The sequence below is a fragment of the Ranitomeya variabilis genome, chromosome 3, assembly GCF_051348905.1.
Source record: "Ranitomeya variabilis isolate aRanVar5 chromosome 3, aRanVar5.hap1, whole genome shotgun sequence".
NCBI lineage: Eukaryota > Metazoa > Chordata > Amphibia > Anura > Dendrobatidae > Ranitomeya > Ranitomeya variabilis.
Window position 1 is genome coordinate 12085626 of NC_135234.1, and position 23498 is coordinate 12109123.

Sequence of the window (23498 nt, forward strand, 5' to 3'; positions counted from 1 at the left end):
AACAAATAACATCCTTTTATTCTTCATCACATCAGAAAGGGAACAAAGCAAAAAACTGTAAATATCCTAAAAAAAAAAAAACTCAAGAGCGGCATAAATAGGAAATGTATAATAAACCAAACTAAACACACAGGGGTACAACCGCGGGCAGCTGCTGAACAGCGCGGAGAACTTGGAGGAGGAGTCACAGGGAGGAGGCGGAGCCCCACAGAGGCGGAGTCTACTTCCCAGGCGCCGTGTGTAAGGCTTTGGCGGCTTCCTTGTATTTTGCCACCAGTTCCCGCAGGTCGTGCAGCGGATCCTCCCGGTTGAACTCCTCGTACTGCCGCTCCGTCTGCAGCCGCTTCTCTTCAATGTGTTTCTGTAAAAAGTGCAGAGAAGGTTACATCTTAGGCTGTGTGCACACATTGCTGATTTTTCGCTATAAAACCGCAAAAAAAAACCCAGCATACATTATGCATCCCATCATTTAGAAAGAATTCCGCAATTTTTGTGCACATGAGGCTTTTTTTTTTCCACAAAAAAATGCAGCATGTTCATTAATTTTGCGGATTTTTTGCGGATTTCCCACTATATAATGCATTGGGAAATGTCCAGAAAAATCCGGAAAAAAAAAAAAGCACCAAAAACGCACAAAAATGGGTATTAAGCTTACCGTTAATTATGTTTCCAGGAGTCCATCCTGACCGCACTATGGAGGACGTCCTCCTCCCCCTTGCTGGGACAGGAAACACACGAGAGTTCAAAAGGTCCGGTCCCACCCCCATTCCTCAGTGTTGTAACAAGAACCGCCTCAAGGGAGATGCAAAAAATAATATTTAATGGTAAAGAACATAACCACATATATTAGGAACATATTACATCATATGTTAGGAACATACTACAGACATGTCAGGTTCATATTACAAAAGCATAGTTATATTAACAGGGAGGGAATTACCCGTGCTGTCAGGATGGACTCCTGGAAACATAATTAACGGTAAGCTTAATACCTATTTTCCAGGACGTCATCCTGACAGCACTATGGAGAGTACCAAAGCACCTCCTCAGGGTGGGATTACCGCTTGGAGAACTTTTCTCCCGAATGCAGTATGCTGACCGGACAGAACATAGAGTTTATAATGTTTGCAAAAGGTATTCGCACTAGCCCATGTAGCGGCCTTGCAAATCTGCTCTAGAGAGGCGCCTGCCCTCTCGGCCCAAGAAGTAGCCATCCCTCTAGTAGAGTGTGCATGAAGACCCTTTGGAGGAGGGATGCCCTCCGACTGATAGGCCTCGGAGATCACAGATGTGATCCATCGAGCAATGGAGGCCTTAGAGGCCTTTTTTCCCTTACTTTTTCCCCCAAACAAAATAAACAGATTTGGGTCAATATGCCATGAGTTGGTGGCTGACAGGTAGTCGATGACCGCCTGTCTGACATCAAGGGAATGCAGAGCTTCCTCTTTAGAATTAGAAGGGTTACAGCAAAAGGATGGTAACACTATCTCCTGGTTTCTATTTTTTAGAGTTCCCACTTTTGGAATGAACGAGGGATCTAGTTTAAGGATCACGCTATCGTCTCTAATCTGGAGGTACGGGTCCCTTGTACACAGGGCTTGGATTTCCCCCACCCTCTTAGCCGTGGTGATCGCCACTAGGAATGCCGTTTTACGTGTCAGGGCCGAAATGGACATGTTATCTGCCGATGCGTAATTATTTTTGCAGAGGAATCTCAGGACAAGGTTAAGGTTCCAGGGAGGAGATAACTGTCTAATGGTGGGGCGCAACCTTTGGGTGGCTCTGATAAATCTTAACTATCCAAGGGTGAGTTGCCAGAGGATAGTCTAGAAAGGAGCTAAGTGCCGAGATCTGCACCTTCAAGGTGCTCGGCCTGAGCCCTTTATCGAACCCAGTTTGCAGAAATTCCAGAATTCTGGGTAAGTCGGGAGTGCCTGCCGCAACCTCAGACCTGCCACCCTCCAGACAGAAACGCCTCCAGATCTTCAAGTAGATGGTTGACGTGACCGGCTTCCTGCTAGCCTTGATAGTGGTTATGACTTGGTCAGACAGGCCTCTTGCCTTCAGGATGTTCCTTTCAGCATCCAGGCTGAGAGATGTAGCTTCTCTGGGTCCGGATGGAACACTGGGCCCTGGTGGATTACATCTGGTCTGTGAGGGAGCTCCACTGGACTCTCTATCGCCAGGTCTACCAGAAGGGAGAACCAACTCCTTCTTGGCCAGTATGGAACTACCAAAATTACTCGAGCCTGTTCTTCCTTGATCTTCCTGAGAACAGCCGGGATTAATGCTAGAGGAGGGAATGCATATGAGAGGGGCTCCGTCCAACTTTGACTTAGACCATCTATCCCTTCCGGCAGATCCTGAGGGTTCAGCGAGAAGAACCTTGAGACCTTCGAGTTTCTCCTGTTTGCGAAGAGGTCTATACTGGGAGTGCCCCAACGCCGGCACAGCTCCTGGAAGATGTCCTGGTTGAGCTCCCACTCTGTTGCAAACACTGTTCTTCTGCTCAAGTAGTCTGCTACGACATTCTGAGAGCCTTCTAGATGGACTGCAGAGATGGAAAGGACCGACCTTTCTGCCCAGCGAAATATTCTCCCCGCCAGCTCCTGGAGAAGATGGTGCCTTGGGCCTCCTTGGTGTTTTAGGAAGGAAACAGTTGTCACGTTGTCGGACAATATCCTGACATGACGATTCTCCAGAGTGCGACGATTTCTTCTCAGGGCTTCCCAGACAGCATACAGCTCTCTGAAGTTGGATGAGTTGCCGGCTACGTCTGGAGGCCATCGTCCCTGGAGGATCCTTCCTTCTAAGTGAGCTCCCCAGCCCCTGGCGTCTGTAGTAACCACTACATAGGGATCGGTAGTCCATAGTACCCCGATTCTTAGATTCTTTGGGTCTGTTCACCAAAGGAGAGATCTTCGTACTGGATCTGGTAGATATAAAATACTGTCCAGAGAAGATTGACGACGGTCCCACTTGTAGAGGATTAAGCTCTGTAGTGGTCTTGAATGGAACTGTGCCCATCTTACACATGGTATGCATGCCGTCATTAGGCCTAGCACTCTCATGGCCATCCTTATTGAAACTCTGCGTTCTAATAGGAGTCTGATCTGAATCTGTATTGTCTCCAGCTTGGATTCGGGCAGTAGGGATATTCTGTTTGCAGAATCCAGACAGACACCCAGGAAGACCTTTTTGTGTTCCGGAATCAGGTCTGATTTCTGCCAGTTGACGATCCAACCCAAGTGTTCCATTACCGCGATGGTCCGGTTCCTGTGATCCGATAGGATCTCTGGTGTTCTTGCTATCAGAAGAAAGTCGTCGAGATAAGGGACTATTATAATCCCCTGGTTTCTTAGGAAAGCCACTATCTCTGACACCAGCTTTGTAAACACACGAGGTGCTGAGGCAAGTCCAAACGGCAGGCACTGGAACTGGTAGTGACAGGTCCCGGACGGCAGAACTACCGCAAACCTCAGAAGCCTCTGAGATAGATGATGGACAGGGACCTGATAATAGGCACTCTTCAAATCGAGAGTGCACATTACCGCGTTCTGATCTATGAGAAGGACTGCAGAACGGATGGACTCCATGCGAAACCTCTTGTACCTGACCCAGGCATTCAGAGGTTTCAAATTTACGATCGTACGTGAGTCGCCTGACGGTTTTGTTATGGAGAACAGGGAGGAGTAGTGACCCTGGCCTACTTCTAGCAGTGGTACTGGTATTATGACTTTTGAGGAAAGCATGTCCATTAAGTCTTTTAACATGGGAGAGTCTTGCATAACCACCGTGGGTACGATGTACCTGTCTGGTGGAGGGGAGTAGAACTCTATACTGTAGCCCTCTGACACAGTGCGAAGGACCCATTGATTCTGCGTGACTCTGCTCCAGTTTACCGCGAAATGGCGAAGCCTTCCCCCTATAAGAGTGGCGTCATTGTGATTTAGACTTAGAGGAGGGGCTGAAGAAGAAACTTCTGTTCTTACTGCCGTGGCCACGGGAACCCCTATTAAAGCCTCTAATGGACCTTCCCCCTCGGAAGTCGGACCTGTAGTCGGACTGTCTTCTAAAGGGAAACCCCCTCCGAAAGGACTGAGGCCTCTTAGGCTTGTCCTCTGGGAACCCTTTTTTCTTGTCCGAAGCCGACTCTAATATAGTGTCGAGGGAAGGACCAAACACCCTCGCGCCTGAGAAGGGGATTGAGCACAACTTAGTTTTGGAAGCGTTATCGCCAGACCAAGACCTCAGCCAGACCGCTCTTCTAGCCGCATTGGACAATGATCCATTTCTGGCTGAAAATCTGACTGACTCAGCCGTCATGTCAGATAGAAAAGCAGTAGCCGATCTCATTATTGGGAGAGAGTTTAGGATCTCTGACCTTGGGGTCTTATTAGAGAGATGCTCCTCTAATTGACCCATCCAAAGGTGCATAGACCGGGCTACCGAGGTAGCTGCAATGTTGGTCTTAATTAGAGCCGCAGAGGACTCCCAGGCTCTCTTTAGCAATATGTCCGCTTTTCTATCCATCGGCTAGAGTGGATAGAAGAGTCCTCGAATGGAATAGCTGTCTTTTTTGTGACCTTCGCCACCGGGACATCCACCTTGGGTATCTCGTCCCATAGTTTTACATCATCCAGCTCAAAGGGTAGGCGCGCCTTAAAGTCTTTAGACAGAGTCAGCCGACGTTCTGCCTCCTACCACTCTTCAAGCACCATAGCCTTGATATGTTCGCTAACTGGGAAGACGGTCTGCCGACGTGACATAAGTCCCCCAAACATCAGGTCTTGCCTGGATTGCGGCTTAGATGTCTCCTCTACTTGCATGGTGCATCGAACCGCCTGCACCAGCTCATTCGTGTCCTCCGCCTGGAAAAGGTACTTCCTTCGATGGTCCTGGCTTCCAGATGGAAGCTTGCCCTCTTCCTCAGAGACAAGATCATCAGATTCAGACCTGTCGTCAGAACTATAATCCGGCTCCCGTCTGGCCCTCTTTCGGCTGGGCATAGGGCTGGACTTTTCCACCATGTTGGCCAGAGAAGCTTGGACCTCTTCTCTTATTAAGGACCTCATCTCAGACAATAGAGAGGGCTGCTCATCTCTCATAACCTTAGATGTGCAATCTGCACATAAGGTCTTGCCATGAGTGTCCGGGAGCTTTGCACTGCATACCGGACATCTACTGGACTTCCCAGATTTCTTAACTTGACCAGGGGGGACCACTGGAGTTCCCTTATCCTTAAACAATATAAGATAGGGAAGTAACAGGGTGGCTCTTACTACCAGGGTGCAGGGGGAGTTTGCGCTCTGCGCACTTACCCCATCCTCAGGTGGCATGCTTTCCATAGCTCTGGAGTATCGGTGCTCCTTGCGGCTGTCAGCGTCTGCCTGAGCGCTGTAATTCCTGAGTTCTCGCTGGAGCGCACGCCTCCCCTGTATCTCCAGCGTTACCGGAAGTGCCGGCAACGAATGGCGCAAACCGGAAGTGACGCGGTCCCCGGACCTTCCGCCGGAAGAGTCAGAGCCCGGCGTCCACGCCGCATGGAGGCTGCCGACCTCGGGGACCGCGTCCGCAGCCGAGAGCCCCCCCACCGGGAGGAGCGCCGCTGGTCTTTGGAGCAGAGGGACCCCCCTCTGGAGGGTTTCTGCCCTGAGCCTCTTGACAGGGGGAAGGATCTGGCAAGCCGCACGATCCCCCTGAGCTCCGGTAAGCTGCGCAGCTTCTCTCATGTGTCCCTTGCAGGGACAGGAAAAAACACTGAGGAATGGGGGTGGGACCGGACCTTTTGAACTCTCGTGTGTTTCCTGTCCCAGCAAGGGGGAGGAGGACGTCCTCCATAGTGCTGTCAGGATGACGTCCTGGAAAAACACATGCAGATTTCTTGCAGAAAATTTCAGGTTTTTCTCAGGAAATTTCCGCAAGAAATCCTGAACGTGTGCACATAGCTTTAAAGGGATTGTCCTGAACCACCGCCATATTGAGAAGCGGCCATTATCCTGCACAGTGAGGGGAGGCCTCCTAATCCTACAAAGCAGGGGTTATCTCCAATCAACTAAATGTATGACTGTTGGGGTCTGACTGCTGACACCCACCTGGATCTTGAGAATCGGGGTCCTAAATCCACAGGTTTGAGTGCAGCGTTACTGAGCATGTGCGACCACCTCTCTCAATCCAGTGGGTGGAGCAGTGGTCGCACATGCTCAGTGCTGCTTTACTCACACGGGGGGTTTGGGACCCCCATTCTTGTGATCAGTAGAGTTCCCAGCAATTAGACCCTCACTGATCAAACACTAATCTTTCATTCTGGGGATTTATGTTGTTTATGGGACAACCCCTTTAAATAATGTCAGCGGGATCAGTGCAGCGTGTGCACGTTAAAGGGGTTGTCTGGTGAAAACAAGTTATTATCCATCTATACGATGGGCGACCTTCTTGTGCCCACGATTTCCTCACCTCGATGGCACCCATGTGAGAGGCCACGGCGTTCACCACCCGCACCAGCTTGCCCTCCATGTGCCTCATCTGCTCTTCCGTCTGATGCTCCACCAGCTGCAGCCTGCGGACGGGGACACGGCGTCACTGACATTACATGGACGGCGGCAGCCAGGAGAGGGTGCTATATTCTGCCCTATAACCTCGGTCTCTGGGCTCCGCAGACACCGGGAGATCACCCAACACTGCGGCATATGAATACATGAGCACTGATCATCCGCCCATCACTCACTCCTGCTGAGCCTTCTCCAGATCCTTCATGGCCTCCTCCAGACTCTTGTTCACCCCGGACTCCAGCAGGTGGCGATGTTTCTCCAGAGACTTGATCTCCTCCGTCCACCTCTTCTCCTCCTCGTCCGCTTCCTGAGAGGAGAGTAGGGATCACATATATGAAGGAAAGGTGCTGAATCCTCCCGTCAGCCGCTATGACACCGCCACTGCCCCTCCATTCTGCCCACCCGCCCCTCACCTCCGCTTTCTTCGCTAACAGCTCATCCAACTTCTGCGCTTCTTCTTTCAGGATCTTTACATCATTTCTCTTCTCTCCAATCAATGAATTCAACTACAAGGAAAAACAAACGATAAAAAACATGAAATCCTTCCTCCATGCAGACGAGTACAATCTGTGGGGTACAGCAGAGGTGAATGCCCCCCGCTACACGTCCTGTAGAGAGGAGCACAGAGGGGGTGAAGGCCCCCCGCTACACGTCCTGCAGATGGGAGCACAATCTGTGAGGTACAGCGGAGGTGAAGGCCCCCACTACACACGTCCTGCAGAGAGGAGCACAATCTGTGGGGTACAGCGGAGGTGACCGCCCCCCGCTACACGTCCTGCAGATGGGAGCACAATCTGTGGGGTACAGCAGAGGTGAATGCCCCCTGCTACACGTCCTGTAGAGAGGAGCACAGAGGGGGTGAAGGCCCCCCGCTACACGTCCTGCAGATGGGAGCACAATCTGTGGGGTACAGCAGAGGTGAATGCCCCCCCGCTACACGTCCTGTAGAGAGGAGCACAGAGGAGGTGAATGCCCCCCGCTACACGTCCTGCAGATGGGAGCACAATCTGTGGGGTACAGCAGAGGTGAAGGCCCCCCGCTACACATCCTGTAGAGAGGAGCACAATCTGTGGGGTACAGCGGAGGTGACCGCCCCCCGCTACACGTCCTGCAGATGGGAGCACAATCTGTGGGGTACAGCAGAGGTGAAGGCCCCCCGCTACACGTCCTGCAGATGGGAGCACAATCTGTGGGGTACAGCAGAGGTGAAGGCCCCCCGCTACACGTCCTGTAGAGAGGAGCACAATCTGTGGGGTACAGAGGGGGTGACCGCCCCCCGCACAGCTGCCAACACCAATAATGGCGGCAGAAATAACTCTACATCACTGAGGGTCTCCTTAGTAAAGTTTAGGGACACAAACATGGGATGTAGACGTGACATCCAGGCGTGGGGGGAGTGCGGCTCACCTGCTCCAGCATCTCCTCCGCTTCCATGTTCTTGTTGGTGGCGCTGGTGACCTGCTCTTCGGTCTTTGTTAGCAACTCCAGCAGGGGGAGCTGTGCGAGGAGGAACAGAGAAGAAACATAAGTGACCGCTCCTCCCCGTATTCAGAGCCGCATCCCCCGGACACACCGCCTCCGATATTGCAGCGGGGGCTGCAGGCGACTCACGCTGATCTTGTTCCTGCACACGTTCAGGCCGTGCTGCTCTCCGTCCAGGTTGCACTCGATCTGGAAGTCGTGGCCGTTGGCGTTTTCTGCCGAGGACGGAATCAGCCGCAGTTTCCGCGCTACTTTGTGGAACTCGGCCACCTGCGTCTCCACCTACAAGACAGACGGAGGGTCACACGCTGAACTGGACGCCGGCTGCACCAACGCTTCATCTGCTCTGCAGTCACTGGTTCAGTAAGTGACGTTTTTAATGAGCAGTTACAGTATCTCTCCTGACAGAGCAGCAGTTTGTGCTCCGGAGCAGCGCTTCCTCCTATAACGAATGAGTGTCTGCTGAAAGGGTGTGTTAGGGTGCGTGTCCACGGGCCGGATTACATCCAGTTTATCAGTGTCCAGATGTTACCGCATAGTGGAGGGGATTTTATGAAATCCCGTCTCCAGTATACGTGGTAACACGCACCCGGCAGCCCTGTGTTTACGGACATGCGGAGCATCTTTAGAACACAGCATGTCTGTTTACCTTGCGGTGACGCTCCGTCGACACAAGGTAAATAACAGGGTCCTATGTATGGGGTGCGGAGAATCCGGATGTGTGCAATAAACACATCCGGAATTACCGCGCGTATAGAAGGGGGCGGTGCGGGTTTTCCCGCTCCGTCCAAAGCGCCGACAATCTGGACCATGGACACGCAGCCTTAGAGGCAGTGGAGCTGCAGACAAACCCCCAGGAGCGCCACATGACAGCCCCCCAGCACTGTCTGTGGATATGGAAATGCATCAGATTTTCGGGCTCATCTTGCGGCGCTCTGTGTAACACGATTCCTCATTACTATTAGTTTTTTATTTTCAGATTTAGCAGTAAAAAACAAACAAAAAAAAAATAAAGTTTGCATTAGAAAAAAAAAAGTTTTTTTTTTTTTTTTTAAATTGTGTGTCGCTCTTTTCAAACACCCATAACTTTTTTTTAAAGTTTGGCAAGATGTGGCCGGGTGAGGATGTGTTCCCCGTGTGCAGAGCTTACTTTTTTATTAATTACATTTTTCAGCGATGATGTGGTGTCTGAACAGGGACAATTCTGGGATTTTTATTTTTTTGGAGTGGGAGGGAGAGAGGATACGATATACACGCTGCTGACCACAGTCAGACTAGACTTTCCAGCCTCGGCCAATGCAAGCGCATGTCTAGTCGGCATGTGACCGCATGTATGCACATCACATACTCACGGTCAGGTGCCGGCCGCTCCGGGGGAATCCTCACACTGTGCGTCATGTCAGGATTCACAAGTCTGCAGTCACATAGAATAACTGCAGACTTGTAGCCTAAGGCCAGACGGCTTCTTTAACCCGTTCACAGTATCGCAGACAGTATGGCGGTATATGGCTAAGAATCCCAGCTGGATTCTCCGGGGGATAGATGGGCATCTCCATAGACACGCCAGCTCGGCCCCCCCCCCCCCCCCCCCCATCTACACACACCACCATCATCATGTCCTCATTACCGACTCCTTGATCTTGGCGTACTTCAGCTCCTCGCTCCACAGATGCTGCTTGTCCTCGTCCAGCTCTTTGCTCAGCTTGCTGATGGTCTCCTGCAGCTCGTTCTCTTCGTACTTGATCCTCTCGATGTCGGCCACCGAGTACTTCTGGTGCTCCAGGACGTTCTTCAGCCGCAGGTTCTCCTGTCTTATGGCCTCACTTTCCATCTCTGCAGAAAAAGATGAGGTGCAGGAGGTTAACAAGACTCACCCCCCCCAGGGCAGAGGACCCCCGTATGGCAGCTCCGTTTCCTTGGCCTCACCTGCGGCCTCCAGCTCCTCGCTCAGGCTGTGGACTCGCTTTTCCAGTAAGGAGGAGTGAGACTCCATCTCCGTCAGGTAGTTCTGGTATTTCTGGATGTCGGCTTGGAGGGAAACCTTCAGCTTCCTCATGGAGGCCAAGCGGTCCTGGGAGCCCAAAAACACAGACTCAGGTACCCAGCATCCCACCTGAATCAGAAAAACATGGCCGAAATCTCCCAGGAGCAGCGCCACCCCTGTATGCAGGTTGTGTCTGGTATTACAGCGTCACTGAAACTAATGGTGCTTAGCTGCAGTACCAAACACAACCTGGAGGCAGGGGTGGCGCTATTCTAGAAAAAGATGGCCATGTTTTCCTAATCCTTCTGTACCTGCGGCCGCCATACTGGTCGTCACCCCAGGAGGCCGACACTCACCGGCTCCCGCTCCTTGTCCTTCTCCAGGCGCTCGATCTCCTCCATCAGTCTCCGGATCTCGGCCTGCTGAGACTCCACCTGAGACTCCTCCACGGCGTACATGTCCTCTGCCAGGAGAAGAACCAGTGAGGGCAATCTCCAAAGCCCGAGACCTCTGTCTGCTGTCACACCTGTCTTCTGTTACAGTGTATCAGCGCAGGGAAAATATGTCACATTCATCGGCTCAGAGGATTGTCTGCACTGGATACAACTGCAACAAACCCTCAGCTGTGAAGCTGGAAATTAGGAAAAGATTCCCAGTGGCTCCGTGTAAACAAGACGGCCAATACTGACCGACAGCAAGCGGAGATCCTGAAAACGGGGCTGGGATGAAATTCAGAGAACAATGGAACTTACTGAGCCGGGAATAAACCTCCGAGTCTATCTCCTCAAACGTGTCCCGGCCATCCATGAACTGCTCGTAGCACCGCGCCGTGTAATCCAAGAAGAGCTGCAGCAGGAGAGACAGATCAGTGCACAAGTCACTGCAGAAGAACACTGAGCGCAGCTCCGGAGCATAATACAGGACAGGCAATGTGATGTATGTACACAGTGACTGCACCAGCAGAATAGTGAGTGCAGCTCTGGGGAATAATACAGGAGGTAACTCAGGATCGGTAATGTATGTACACAGTGACTGCACCAGCAGAATAGTGAGTGCAGCTCTGGGGTATAATACAGGATGTAACTCAGGATCAGTAATGTAATGTATGTACACAGTGACTGCACCAGCAGAATAGTGAGTGCAGCTCTGGAGTATAATACAGGAGGTAACTCAGGATCAGTAATGTAATGTATGTACACAGTGACTGCACCAGCAGAATAGTGAGTGCAGCTCTGGAGTATAATACAGGATGTAACTCAGGATCAGTAATGTAATGTATGTACACAGTGACTGCACCAGCAGAATAGTTAGTGCAGCTCTGGAGTATAATACAGGATGTAACTCAGGATCAGTAATGTAATGTATGTACATAGTGACTACACCAGCAGAATAGTGAGTGCAGCTCTGGAGTATAATACAGGACGTAACTCAGGATCAGTAATGTAATGTATGTACACAGTGACTGCACCAGCAGAATAGTGAGTGCAGCTCTGGAGTATAATACAGGACGTAACTCAGGATCAGTAATGTAATGTATGTACACAGTGACTGCACCAGCAGAATAGTGAGTGCAGCTCTGGAGTATAATACAGGATGTAGCTCAGGATCAGTAATGTAATGTATGTACATAGTGACTACACCAGCAGAATAGTGAGTGCAGCTCTGGAATATAATACAGGACGTAACTCAGGATCAGTAATGTAATGTATGTACACAGTGACTGCACCAGCAGAATAGTGAGTGCAGCTCTGGGGTATAATACAGGATGTAACTCAGGATCAGTAATGTAATGTATGTACACAGTGACTGCACCAGCAGAATAGTGAGTGCAGCTCTGGGGTATAATACAGGATGTAACTCAGGATCAGTAGTGTAATGTATGTACACAGTGACTGCAGCAGCAGAATAGTGAGTGCAGCTCTGGGGTATAATACAGGAGGTAACTCAGGATCAGTAATGTAATGTATGTACACAGTGACTGCACCAGCAGAATAGTGAGTGCAGCTCTGGGTATAATACAGGATGTAACTCAGGATCAGTAATGTAATGTATGTACACAGTGACTGCACCAGCAGAATAGTGAGTGCAGCTCTGGAGTATAATACAGGATGTAACTCAGGATCAGTAATGTAATGTATGTACACAGTGACTGCACCAGCAGAATAGTGAGTGCAGCTCTGGAGTATAATACAGGACGTAACTCAGGATCAGTAATGTAATGTATGTACACAGTGACTGCACCAGCAGAATAGTGAGTGCAGCTCTGGGGTATAATACAGGATGTAACCTGTAGAACACTACACAGCGGATCATCTGTTTGTTCTAGGTTGTATTGCGCTGATGTTTCTGTACCTGGTTGAAGTCGATTCCTTCATCACTTGGTTCTGACATCTGTGGCTCCTCGAACACGTGGTCGTCTTTCGTCAGCACAGTGGACAGCTGGGAGGTGAAGACAGAGGAGAGGTCAGTAATCGTAAGATTTGCATTAAAGCAGAGATTTAGTTATTGTCTCTTCACCGTGGGGCACACGACCGGTCACTGCCTGCACCATAGGGGAGAGACATGACCCAGTGCAGGGTCTCCTGTGCTCTCAGGCTGTGGCTCTGCCCTATGCTTTACACTGCAGCTCTTCCTTCACACACACACACACACACACACTTCCGCCTGGTCACATGAACTGATTATTACAGAAAAGTCTGCACCTTAATACAGTCCAACAGCCAGACCAGAGCTGCCACGATCTGCGGCCACGTGTGGGGGGCACCAACGGTGTACATGGAGCTTTTGGACAATGCAAAGGGATATCTGCGAGAGAAAAACAGATTTCATTAAGACAATTAAGGGGAGTCGGTCACCCCCAACATACATTTTATAGAGGCAGCACAGTGTTGTAGGGGGATTGCCCCCCTAACATCCACACCAGCACTGCCTGAGAACATGGGTGGCTGCGGACCCCTGTACAATATCAGATAGGATCCTGCACGTTAGATACAATGCATACAGCCTGATGATAGGAAACAATACATTAGTGACACAAGAACAAGAAAGAAAAGAGACGAGATTCTCTGCTCTCTGGATACAATCTATGAGTGGACGATCCCGTCAGAGGGCAGAGAGAAAATTTATATAATAAAATTATATATATATATATATCCATATGTGACGGATATCAGCCCCTCTTATAAAGCTCCAGTACTGATAACTCCCAGACATTACACCGTATGTCCGCTGGTTTATTTCAGGTCACTGGCCCTTTAATAGGATGTGATCGGGGGCCGCACTCACCCCAGCTCTTTGAACACTTTAGGAATTTCCTCCTCAAACTTGGAATCAGGGAGTTCGTAGTTTGGGCAGATGAAGCTGTAGATGAAAGCAAAGATTTTGAGGAAATCCTTGGTGGAGGGGCCTTGTAAGGACTTCACCGTGAGGGTCTGCGAGTAGCTGTTCTCATTGAGAAACTGCAAAACACAACAAGAAAGGAGACGGATGAGACCCCCACAGAGCGCCCGGCGGGACACCCCCAACAGGGGAAATCACACAGATCCCACTGCCGCCTCCGACCGTCAGGCTATGTGCACATGGTGCGGATTTGACGATTTTCCATGCGGTGTACAGCACCATGTAAACCTATGGAAAACAAAATCCGCTGTGCACATGGTGCGGAAAATACCGCGCGGAAACGCTGTGTTGTATTTTCTGCAGCATGTCAATTCTTTATGCGGATTCCGCAGCGTTTTACTCCTGCTCCATAATAGGAATCCGCAGGTGGAATCCACACAAAACACGCAGGTAAAATGCACTGCATTTTACCTGCGGATTTTGCAAAAACAGTACGGATAAATCCACACACGAATCCACAATGTGGGCACATAGCCTCAGGACATTCATGCCATTGCCTGACGAATGATGGAGGCGGCTGCTTCCACTACTAGGCCGGTTATTGGGGAAGTCACAGTGAGCGTATGGTATATACACCTCCAATTCCAACACATGGAATATAAAAAATAAATGACACACACACACACACACTAACAAAAGAATCTATAGTTGTTTATACCGCGACCGGATGCCCGTTACAGGCAGCGTATGGCTTCAGGGTGCGGTTTACAGAGCAAGAGGAACAGAGCTAATAAATGTATCTATTTAATCCAGCAAGGTACGCAGTGTTATATATATATATATATAAAAAAAACAACCCACAAGTCAGAACCACATACCTCCCCTCCAGTGACTAATAACAGAGCTGGTCAGGGATGTGGCTGATCCTTAGAAAATTATGAGATTTATAACTTCCAGGATCTCTCCACCCCTGGAGGTCCTAGGTGGGAGATATTACTGCCATGTTTCTCATCACAATTTTATCTATCCATGGATAGCATCATCCATCTGACGACATTAGTTTAAAAGGTGTTGTAACCACCCAGAGATGCAAGACAAAGCATTATGTTCTCCACAATGTCTATACTGGTTATAAAATCCAATATTCATACTTTGCAAGTGGAAGACAAAAGCTTAAAGTAGCTTCCGAGCCAGTTCTGTCACACAGGCAGACAAGGGCCATAAATCTGTCACCTCATTCTTCTGCAGCTGAGGATTAAGGCGATCGCTTCTCTACAGGCCATAAATCTGATAAATCGCAATCCACCCACGGCTATTAAGCAGTTAAATGCCGCTTTCAAATGCTGGAAACCTCTATGGTTGTCAGTGCCGTCTTGCTGTGAGCGCCACCCAGTGGTCGGTGCTCATAGCAAGTGAGTAATTCAGCTACATACAGGCGAACTGATCCAATCAAGTTATGGCAGCTTCTAGCCTCCCATGAAGCATGCCAAAAGTAAAATAAAAAAAATGTTTTTAAAAATATGAAATAAAAAAATATATAGAGTGCTAATCACTTCTTTTTCTGCCTTTTTCAAAATAAAATGATAAAAAAAAAAAAAAAAAAAAAGGATAAACCTGATTACTAAAGCGGCGCAGCAAGAAAAAAGTTAAAAACGCCAGAATAAGTTTTTTTGGGGGCGTCGCGACATTGCATTAAAATGCAATAACCTGCGCTCAAAAGAACGTATCTGCACCAAAATTGTATCATTAAAAAGGTCAGCTCGGCACGCAAAAAATAAGCCCTCACATTACGAAAAATGGAGACGCTTACGGGTAATGGAAAATTGCGGGTTTTTTTTGGTTTTTTTTAAGCAAAGTTTGGAATTTTTAATTTTTTTTTTCTTTTCAACCACACAGATAAAAAGAGAACCAAACAATTGTGGGATTGCACTTTTTTGGCAATTTCACCGCACTTGGAATTTTTTTTTTAGCACACGACATGGTAAAACCAATGATGTCATTCAAGAGTACATCTCGTCCTGCAAAAAATAAGCCCTCACATGGTCATATTGACGGAAAAATAATATAAAAAAAAGTTATGGCTCTGGAAATAAGGGGAGCGAAAAACAAACGCAAAACAATACAATACCTCTGGGGGTTCAGGATACACCAGGGAGATACAAGAAGGTTTTCCTTTGGGAGTGTGACAGGACGATGCCACTACACGCTGTGATCCGCTGTACAGCCCACGACCGTGCATTATGTACACCGCCATGTGTCAGGCAGGGAGCGGAGCACTCAGCACTGCACGGCCGATCCCCTCCGTTCCACAGCCTGACTATAGACGGCTCCGTCGCCCTCCCTCTGCTGCCTCCAGTCCATCAATAAATGTCAAACTCTACCGCAGAATGTGAGCCCCAATGGGGACAGAGCCAATAATGTAAGTAAAGGGCTGTGGAATGGCGCTATATAAGTGAGTAATATAAATAAAATGTCGCATACCGTGCTGCCAATGAACTCTCTAAAGGGAATAAAAGGATTTGGTTTTGCCTTTGTCCCGACTGCTTCACATGTAGATGCATAATGGAACACAGGAGGACACTGTCAGGTTGGGCCCCTTTACATTTATTACATTTTACAGAGGCTCAAAGGGCAAGAAAAAAGCCCAACCTTCCCCTTCTGAGCCAGTGATAATTGTGTGTGCGTCACCTGATTGGGGGGGGACCCATTATACACAGAATCGCATAGGGGCGGCTTTTTAGGTCAGACCCCCCACATGTCCGGCAGTGTGATCTGATGTGATATAGCTCAGGCCTAAGACACTCGCCTCGCACAGCTGTCGGATGCACTGCTGGATGAAGGCCTTATCGTGTAGAGGTCGGGGGTCCTTAATCTTCTCAGGGGCACCAAAAACCCCATACTGACTGTTCCTGTTATTACTGCTCCTAGAGGAAAAATGTACGGTACACATCGTTACCACACGTCACTGAAAACATGGGGACCTCACCCCCAATGGCCCGACGGGGGACCACACCCCCAATGGCTCGACGAGGGACCACACCCCCAACGGCCTGCAGGAGGACCTCACCCCCAACGGCCTGCAGGAGGACCTCACCCCCAACGGCCTGCAGGAGGACCTCACCCCCAACGGCCTGCAGGAGGACCTCACCCCCAACGGCCTGCAGGAGGACCTCACTCCAATGGCCGGCGGAGCTCAGTTGCACTATAATGACTTTTTACCTTCTCCCAAAGAAGCTGGTCTTGCGGTCGGAGGCTCCGGAGAGCGGTTTGCTCATACTCAATTTTCCCAGTCGCTCCTTCCTACAAGTGAAAGACAAAATCAGCAAAATAAAGATGAAAAACATCCTGAGCAGTAGAGGGGATCAGGCTTGTCAGAACACGTCTCCACCACTGCCTCGAATTGTCAGGATAATTACACCATTTTTTTACAGTTTGCATCAATTCATATAGAGAAGATGCCGACAACTGAACATTTGGTTCTTTTTTTTTTTTTTATAGTGAAGCTAAGATGAAATGACAAAGTAACTGAAAACTTCAGTGTGCGTAACGTCACCCCCATAAAGTCAGTACTTTGTAGAGCCTCCTTTTGCAACAGTTACAGCTGCAGTCGCTTTGGATGAGTCTCTATGAGGTTTCCACTCGATTTTTCCCCTTCCTCAAGGCCAAACTGCTCCGGCTCCTTCAGGTTAGAGGTTTCCTCTGGTGAGCAGCGATCTTCACGTCTGACCACAGATTCTCCAGAACATCTCCATGTTTCCCCTTACTCCCCTCGAGTGTTGCTCTAGCAGTATGCTGGGGGTCATTGTCTTGTTGGAAGGTGAATCTCCGTCCCAGTCTCATCACTGACAGACAGGTTTTGCTCAAGAATATCCCTGTATTTCGCGCCATCCATCTTCCCTGTCCCTGCTGCCGACAATCATCCCCACAGCACGATTCTGCCAGCATGTTTTACTGTGGGTCAGAAAATGCTGAACCAAGGCAATACATATATATCAATAGAATAAGTGATAGTAATGATATATATGTGCACACGATGGAATGGCAGAACATTCAGAAAAGTACAATAATACCAACAGGGAAGAAACCAAATACAGGTCATCGGGAGTCAGGAAAACAATCGGTGAAATGGTGGCACAACGAACAGGAGCGACTACACGTACAATCAGCAATAAACCATGGAGGTATATACAACAAAACTGCACGCAGAGCGTTACACCAAGGTAGAGGTGAAAAATGTGAAGTTAGCAGCTAATATAATATAACTATATATGTGTGTCCAAGTGAACAACTCTTGCCAGACAATAGGGCCAGTAGCAAAAGTACACAAGGTATATAAAGAGTAAATAGGCCAGAGTCGGACATGTACCATTGGTGTAATAGTGCAGAGTGCTGAAGGCGTGTAGAGAGGTGAAGCACAGGAGAAAGCATATGCCAAAATGGAGGAGTAACTGAAAGTATAGATGAATTTTTGGCCACCAAGTTAAACACCAAGTTTGCTCTCATCTGACCACAGCACCTTCCTCCCGACAATTAGGAATCTACCACGTCTTTCAGCAAACTCAAAACGAGCCTTACAAGCCGTGTACAGGTTAAGGCTTTAATTTGCCCACTCTGCCATAAAGGCCACCTCTATGTGATCATTGTGGTCGTAGGGACAGATGTTCCAGTCTCTGCAGCTCCTTCAGGATCACCTTTGGTCTTTGTGCTATGATTAATGCCCCCCTTGCCCGGCCTGAGAGTTTTGGTGGGCGCCCTCTCTTGGTAGGTTTGTTGTACCACGTTCTTTCCATTTGACAATAATGGATTTGATGGTTCTCTGGGGAGGGGGGGGGGATCATCAGAGATTGGGAGATTGTTTATAAACCAACCCTCCAAACAAATCAGGGACGAAGTTGTGGAGGTCTCCCTGGTGGAGTTTGGAGGTCTCCCTGGTGGAGTTTGGAGGTCTCCCTGGTGGAGTTTGGAGGTCTCCCTGGTGGAGTTTGGAGGTCTCCCTGGTGGAGTTTGGAGGTCTCCCTGGTGGAGTTTGGAGGTCTCCCTGGTCTTCATGGTGGTGTTTGGAGGTCTCCCTGGTGGAGTTTGGAGGTCTCCCTGGTGGAGTTTGGAGGTCTCCCTGGTGGAGTTTGGAGGTCTCCCTGGTCTTCATGGTGGTGTTTGGTTCGTGGTGCCTCTTGTTAGTGGTGTTGCAGCCTCTGTGGCCTTTCAGAAAAGATACGGTATATACAGACAGACGTGTAACACTTAGATTGCACACAGATGGAGGTTTGGTCACCAGGCATGGGACTTATGTAGGGAATTGCTTGCACATTAAGTTTTTAGGGGATTCATCGCAAAATGGGTGAACACAAACACACATGCAATTTATAAGTGGTTTTATCCCATAAATTTAATTTATGCCTTCTATTTTTCTCACTTCACCAACTTAAGACTACTTAGTGCTGACAAATCACACACAAACTTGATGACAAAGATATTTATTAACAGTCTGTAGTGTAACAAAATAGGTAAAAAGTCTGGGGAGGTCGGGGGGGGAAACTCTTGCAAGTCACTGTATTTAATCCAGAAGAGTGGGCAGTGTATATAAATAATAAAAGAAACGATATGGTAACAAAGAATATGATCTATACAATCACAAAGGGGAGAAATGTACTAAACCTGATGTCGCAGGGTTGGTTGTGTCTGTTATAGAGGGGAGCGCTTCCTTTGAGGAGAGGGGTAACAGTAGTGAACTGCAGCACCGTGCCCCAGGACAGGCACTGATCAGAGTTAGTCTTTGGTCACAACCACAAACCTCCCCCTTCGGTGACTCATAACAGGGATAGTCAGTGATGTTTCATATTATGATTTTATCTATTAATAGAGAGGAAACCTGGCATGGATAGCATCATCCATCTGATAGATATTGCTTTGGAGGTGCTGCCACAAGTGCCCAATGTTGTAAGACAATGTCTATACAGATCATAAAATTCCAATATTAATACTGGAGCTTTATCTCAGGCAGTCTGCTTGTATTTCTGGTCACAGTGAGGCCAAGGGTGATAGGGCGCCCCCCAAGGCAATAAGTCCGTCATCTCACAAACGCCTCTGTCAGCCATGCCTGATGTGCAATCCATCACAAAAACAACTTTGAATACTTGTCACAGCAGGGGGTCCCCACTGCATAGGGGTCATGTAGAGGTTACGAGAGTGCGACCCTTGATGTTCACTATGATAACTGTGAGACGCCTTTAGATTTTGCAAATACATCTCTGACCAGGACCAAACAGTTCTGCCGCAGCACTTACGTCTGGGGCGTGGTGAGACCCGTGCGGTTGGTGTCCTGGACCCGCAGAGGCTGCAGGGACTGCCTGCTAGTGACCGAGCTCTTCCGCATGGTTCCTGCAGAAAGGAGAGAGAACATCAACGATCCGAAAACTGGAGGAGGGGGAGAGGCCAAGACTAAAGAGGCAGCTCCCGACCCCGCACTATCAGGGGGCAGCTCCCGGCTCCTCACTATAAGAGGACAGCTCCCGGCCCCGCTCCCTCCGGGCTCCTCACCACCAGGGGGCAGCTCCCGGCCCCGCTCCCTCCTGGGCTCCTCACTATCAGGGGGCAACTCCCAGCCCCGATCCCTCACTATCAGGGGGCAGCTCCCGGCCCCGCTCCCTCCGGGCTCCTCACTATCAGGGGGCAGCTCCCGGCCCCGCTCCCTCCGGGCTCCTCACTATCAGGGGGCAGCTCCCGGCCCCGCACTATCAGGGGGCAGCTCCCGGCCCCGCTCCCTCCGGGCTCCTCACTATCAGGGGCAGCTCCCGGCCCCGCTCCCTCCTGGGCTCCTCACTACCAGGGGGCAGCTCCCAGCCCCGCTCCCTCCGGGCTCCTCACTATCAGGGGGCAGCTCCCAGCCCCGCTCCCTCACTATCAGGGGGCAGCTCCCGACCCCGCTCCCTCCGGGCTCCTCACTATCAGGGGCAGCTCCCGGCCCCGCTCCCTCCAGGCTCCTCACTACCAGGGGGCAGCTCCCGACCCCACTCTCTCCTGGGCTCCTCACTATCAGGGGGCAGCTCCCGGCCCCGCTCCCTCCGGGCTCCTCACTATCAGGGGCAGCTCCCGGCCCCGCTCCCTCCCGGCTCCTCACTATCAGGGGGCAGCTCTCGGCCCCGCTCCCTCCCGGCTCCTCACTATCAGGGGGCAGCTCTCGGCCCCGCTCCCTCCCGGCTCCTCACTATCAGGGGGCAGCTCTCGGCCCCGCTCCCTCCCGGCTCCTCACTATGAGGGGCAGCTCCCGGCTCCTCACTATCAGGGGGCAGCTCCCGGCCCCGCTCCCTCCGGGCTCCTCACTATCAGGGGGCAGCTCCCGGCCCCGCTCCCTCCGGGCTCCTCACTATCAGGGGGCAGCTCCCGGCCCCGCTCCCTCCGGGCTCCTCACTATCAGGGGGCAGCTCCCGGCCCCGCTCCTCGCTATCAGGGGCAGCTCCCAGCCCCGCTCCTCACTATCAGGGGGCAGCTCCCGGCCCCGCTCCCTCCCGGCTCCTCACTATCAGGGGGCAGCTCCCGGCCCCGCTCCCTCCGGGCTCCTCACTATCAGGGGCAGCTCCCGGCCCCGCTCCCTCCCGGCTCCTCACTATCAGGGGCAGCTCCCGGCCCCGCTCCCTCCCGGCTCCTCACTATCAGGGACAGCTCCCGGCCCCGCTCCCTCCCGGCTCCTCACTATCAGGGGGCAGCTCCCGGCCCCGCTCCCTCCCGGCTCCTCACTATCAGGGACAGCTCCCGGCCCCGCTCCCTCCCGGCTCCTCACTATCAGGGGGCAGCTCCCAGCCCCGCTCCCTCCTAGGCTCATCACTATCAGGGGGCAGCTCCCGGCCCCGCTCCCTCCCGGCTCCTCACTATCAGGGACAGCTCCCGGCCCCGCTCCCTCCCGGCTCCTCACTATCAGGGGGCAGCTCCCGGCCCCGCTCCCTCCCGGCTCCTCACTATCAGGGACAGCTCCCGGCCCCGCTCCTCGCTATCAGGGGCAGCTCCCAGCCCCGCTCCCTCCCGGCTCCTCACTATTAGGGGGCAGCTCCCGGCCCCGCTCCCTCCCGGCTCCTCACTATCAGGGACAGCTCCCGGCCCCGCTCCCTCCCGGCTCCTCGCTATCAGGGGCAGCTCCCAGCTCCTCACTATCAGGGGGCAGCTCCCAGCCCCGCTCCCTCCCGGCTCCTCACTATCAGGGGGCAGCTCCCGGCCCCGCTCCCTCCCGGCTCCTCACTATCAGGGGGCAGCTCCCAGCCCCGCTCCCTCCGGGCTCCTCACTATCAGGGACAGCTCCCGGCCCCGCTCCCTCCCGACTCCTCACTATCAGGGGGCAGCTCCCGGCACCGCTCCCTCCCGGCTCCTCACTATCAGGGGCAGCTCTCGGCCCCGCTCCCTCCCGGCTCCTCACTATCAGGGGGCAGCTCCCAGCCCCGCTCCCTCCCGGCTCCTCACTATCAGGGGGCAGCTCCCAGCCCCGCTCCCTCCCGGCTCCTCACTATCAGGGGGCAGCTCCCGGCCCCGCTCCCTCCGGGCTCCTCACTATCAGGGACAGCTCCCGGCCCCGCTCCCTCCCGACTCCTCACTATCAGGGGGCAGCTCCCGGCACCGCTCCCTCCCGGCTCCTCACTATCAGGGGCAGCTCCCAGCCCCGCTCCCTCCGGGCTCCTCACTATCAGGGGCAGCTCCCAGCCCCGCTCCCTCCGGGCTCCTCACTATCAGGGGCAGCTCCCAGCCCCGCTCCCTCCGGGCTCCTCACTATCAGGGGCAGCTCCCAGCCCCGCTCCCTCCCGGCTCCTCACTATCAGGGGGCAGCTCCCAGCCCCGCTCCCTCCGGGCTCCTCACTATCAGGGACAGCTCCCGGCCCCGCTCCCTCCCGGCTCCTCACTATCAGGGACAGCTCCCGGCCCCGCTCCCTCCCGGCTCCTCACTATCAGGGACAGCTCCCGGCCCCGCTCCCTCCCGGCTCCTCACTATCAGGGACAGCTCCCGGCCCCGCTCCTCACTATCAGGGACAGCTCCCGGCCCCGCTCCCTCCCGGCTCCTCGCTATCAGGGACAGCTCCCGGCCCCGCTCCCTCCCGGCTCCTCGCTATCAGGGGCAGCTCCCAGCCCCACTCCCTCCCGGCTCCTCGCTATCAGGGGGCAGCTCCCAGCCCCGCTCCCTCCCGGCTCCTCACTATCAGGGGGAAGCTCCCTCCCGGCTCCTCACCATCAGGGGGCAGCTCCCGACCCCGCTCCCTCCGGGCCCCTCACTATCAGGGGGCAGCTCCCGGCCCCGCTCCCTCCCGGCTCCTCACTATCAGGGGGCAGCTCCCGGCCCCGCTCCCTCCGGGCTCCTCACTATCAGGGGGCAGCTCCGGGCTCCTCACTATCAGGGGGAAGCTCCCTCCCGGCTCCTCACTATCAGGGGGCAGCTCCCAGCCCCGCTCCCTCCCGGCTCCTCACTATCAGGGACAGCTCCCGGCCCCTCTCCCTCCCGACTCCTCACTATCAGGGGCAGCTCCCGGCCCCTCACTATCAGGGGGCAGCTCCCAGCCCCGCTCCCTCCGGGCTCCTCACTATCAGGGACAGCTCCCGGCCCCGCTCCCTCCCGGCTCCTCACTATCAGGGGGCAGCTCCCGGCACCGCTCCCTCCCGGCTCCTCACTATCAGGGGCAGCTCCCGGCCCCTCACTATCAGGGGGCAGCTCCCAGCCCCGCTCCCTCCGGGCTCCTCACTATCAGGGACAGCTCCCGGCCCCGCTCCCTCCCGGCTCCTCACTATCAGGGGGCAGCTCCCAGCCCCGCTCCCTCCGGGCTCCTCACTATCAGGGACAGCTCCCGGCCCCGCTCCCTCCCGGCTCCTCACTATCAGGGACAGCTCCCAGCCCCGCTCCCTCCCGGCTCCTCACTATCAGGGACAGCTCCCGGCCCCGCTCCCTCCCGGCTCCTCACTATCAGGGACAGCTCCCGGCTCCGCTCCCTCCCGGCTCCTCACTATCAGGGGGCAGCTCCCGGCCCCGCTCCCTCCCGGCTCCTCACTATCAGGGACAGCTCCCGGCCCCGCTCCCTCCCGGCTCCTCACTATCAGGGGGCAGCTCCCGGCACCGCTCCCTCCCGGCTCCTCACTATCAGGGGCAGCTCCCGGCTCCTCACTATCAGGGGGCA

At 52.7% G+C, this 23498-nt stretch overlaps 1 protein-coding gene across 1 annotated transcript in view; it reads right to left on the reverse strand.

The window, feature by feature from the left end:
* Window positions 1–23498, reverse strand: part of NDC80 (NDC80 kinetochore complex component) — a 24308-nt gene continuing 810 nt past the window's right edge. The window contains exons 2-17 of the mRNA XM_077293663.1: window positions 19641–19734; window positions 16576–16656; window positions 16163–16280; window positions 13303–13475; window positions 12720–12822; window positions 12370–12456; window positions 10770–10863; window positions 10374–10480; window positions 9960–10104; window positions 9661–9866; window positions 8163–8315; window positions 7959–8048; window positions 6965–7057; window positions 6728–6858; window positions 6457–6559; window positions 1–361 (exon numbers count right to left, since the gene is read on the reverse strand). Of these exons, the coding sequence (XP_077149778.1) occupies window positions 221–361; window positions 6457–6559; window positions 6728–6858; window positions 6965–7057; window positions 7959–8048; window positions 8163–8315; window positions 9661–9866; window positions 9960–10104; window positions 10374–10480; window positions 10770–10863; window positions 12370–12456; window positions 12720–12822; window positions 13303–13475; window positions 16163–16280; window positions 16576–16656; window positions 19641–19729 (1914 nt within the window). The 5' untranslated portion in view covers window positions 19730–19734 and the 3' untranslated portion in view covers window positions 1–220. The remainder of the gene's footprint in view (window positions 362–6456; window positions 6560–6727; window positions 6859–6964; window positions 7058–7958; window positions 8049–8162; window positions 8316–9660; window positions 9867–9959; window positions 10105–10373; window positions 10481–10769; window positions 10864–12369; window positions 12457–12719; window positions 12823–13302; window positions 13476–16162; window positions 16281–16575; window positions 16657–19640; window positions 19735–23498) is intronic.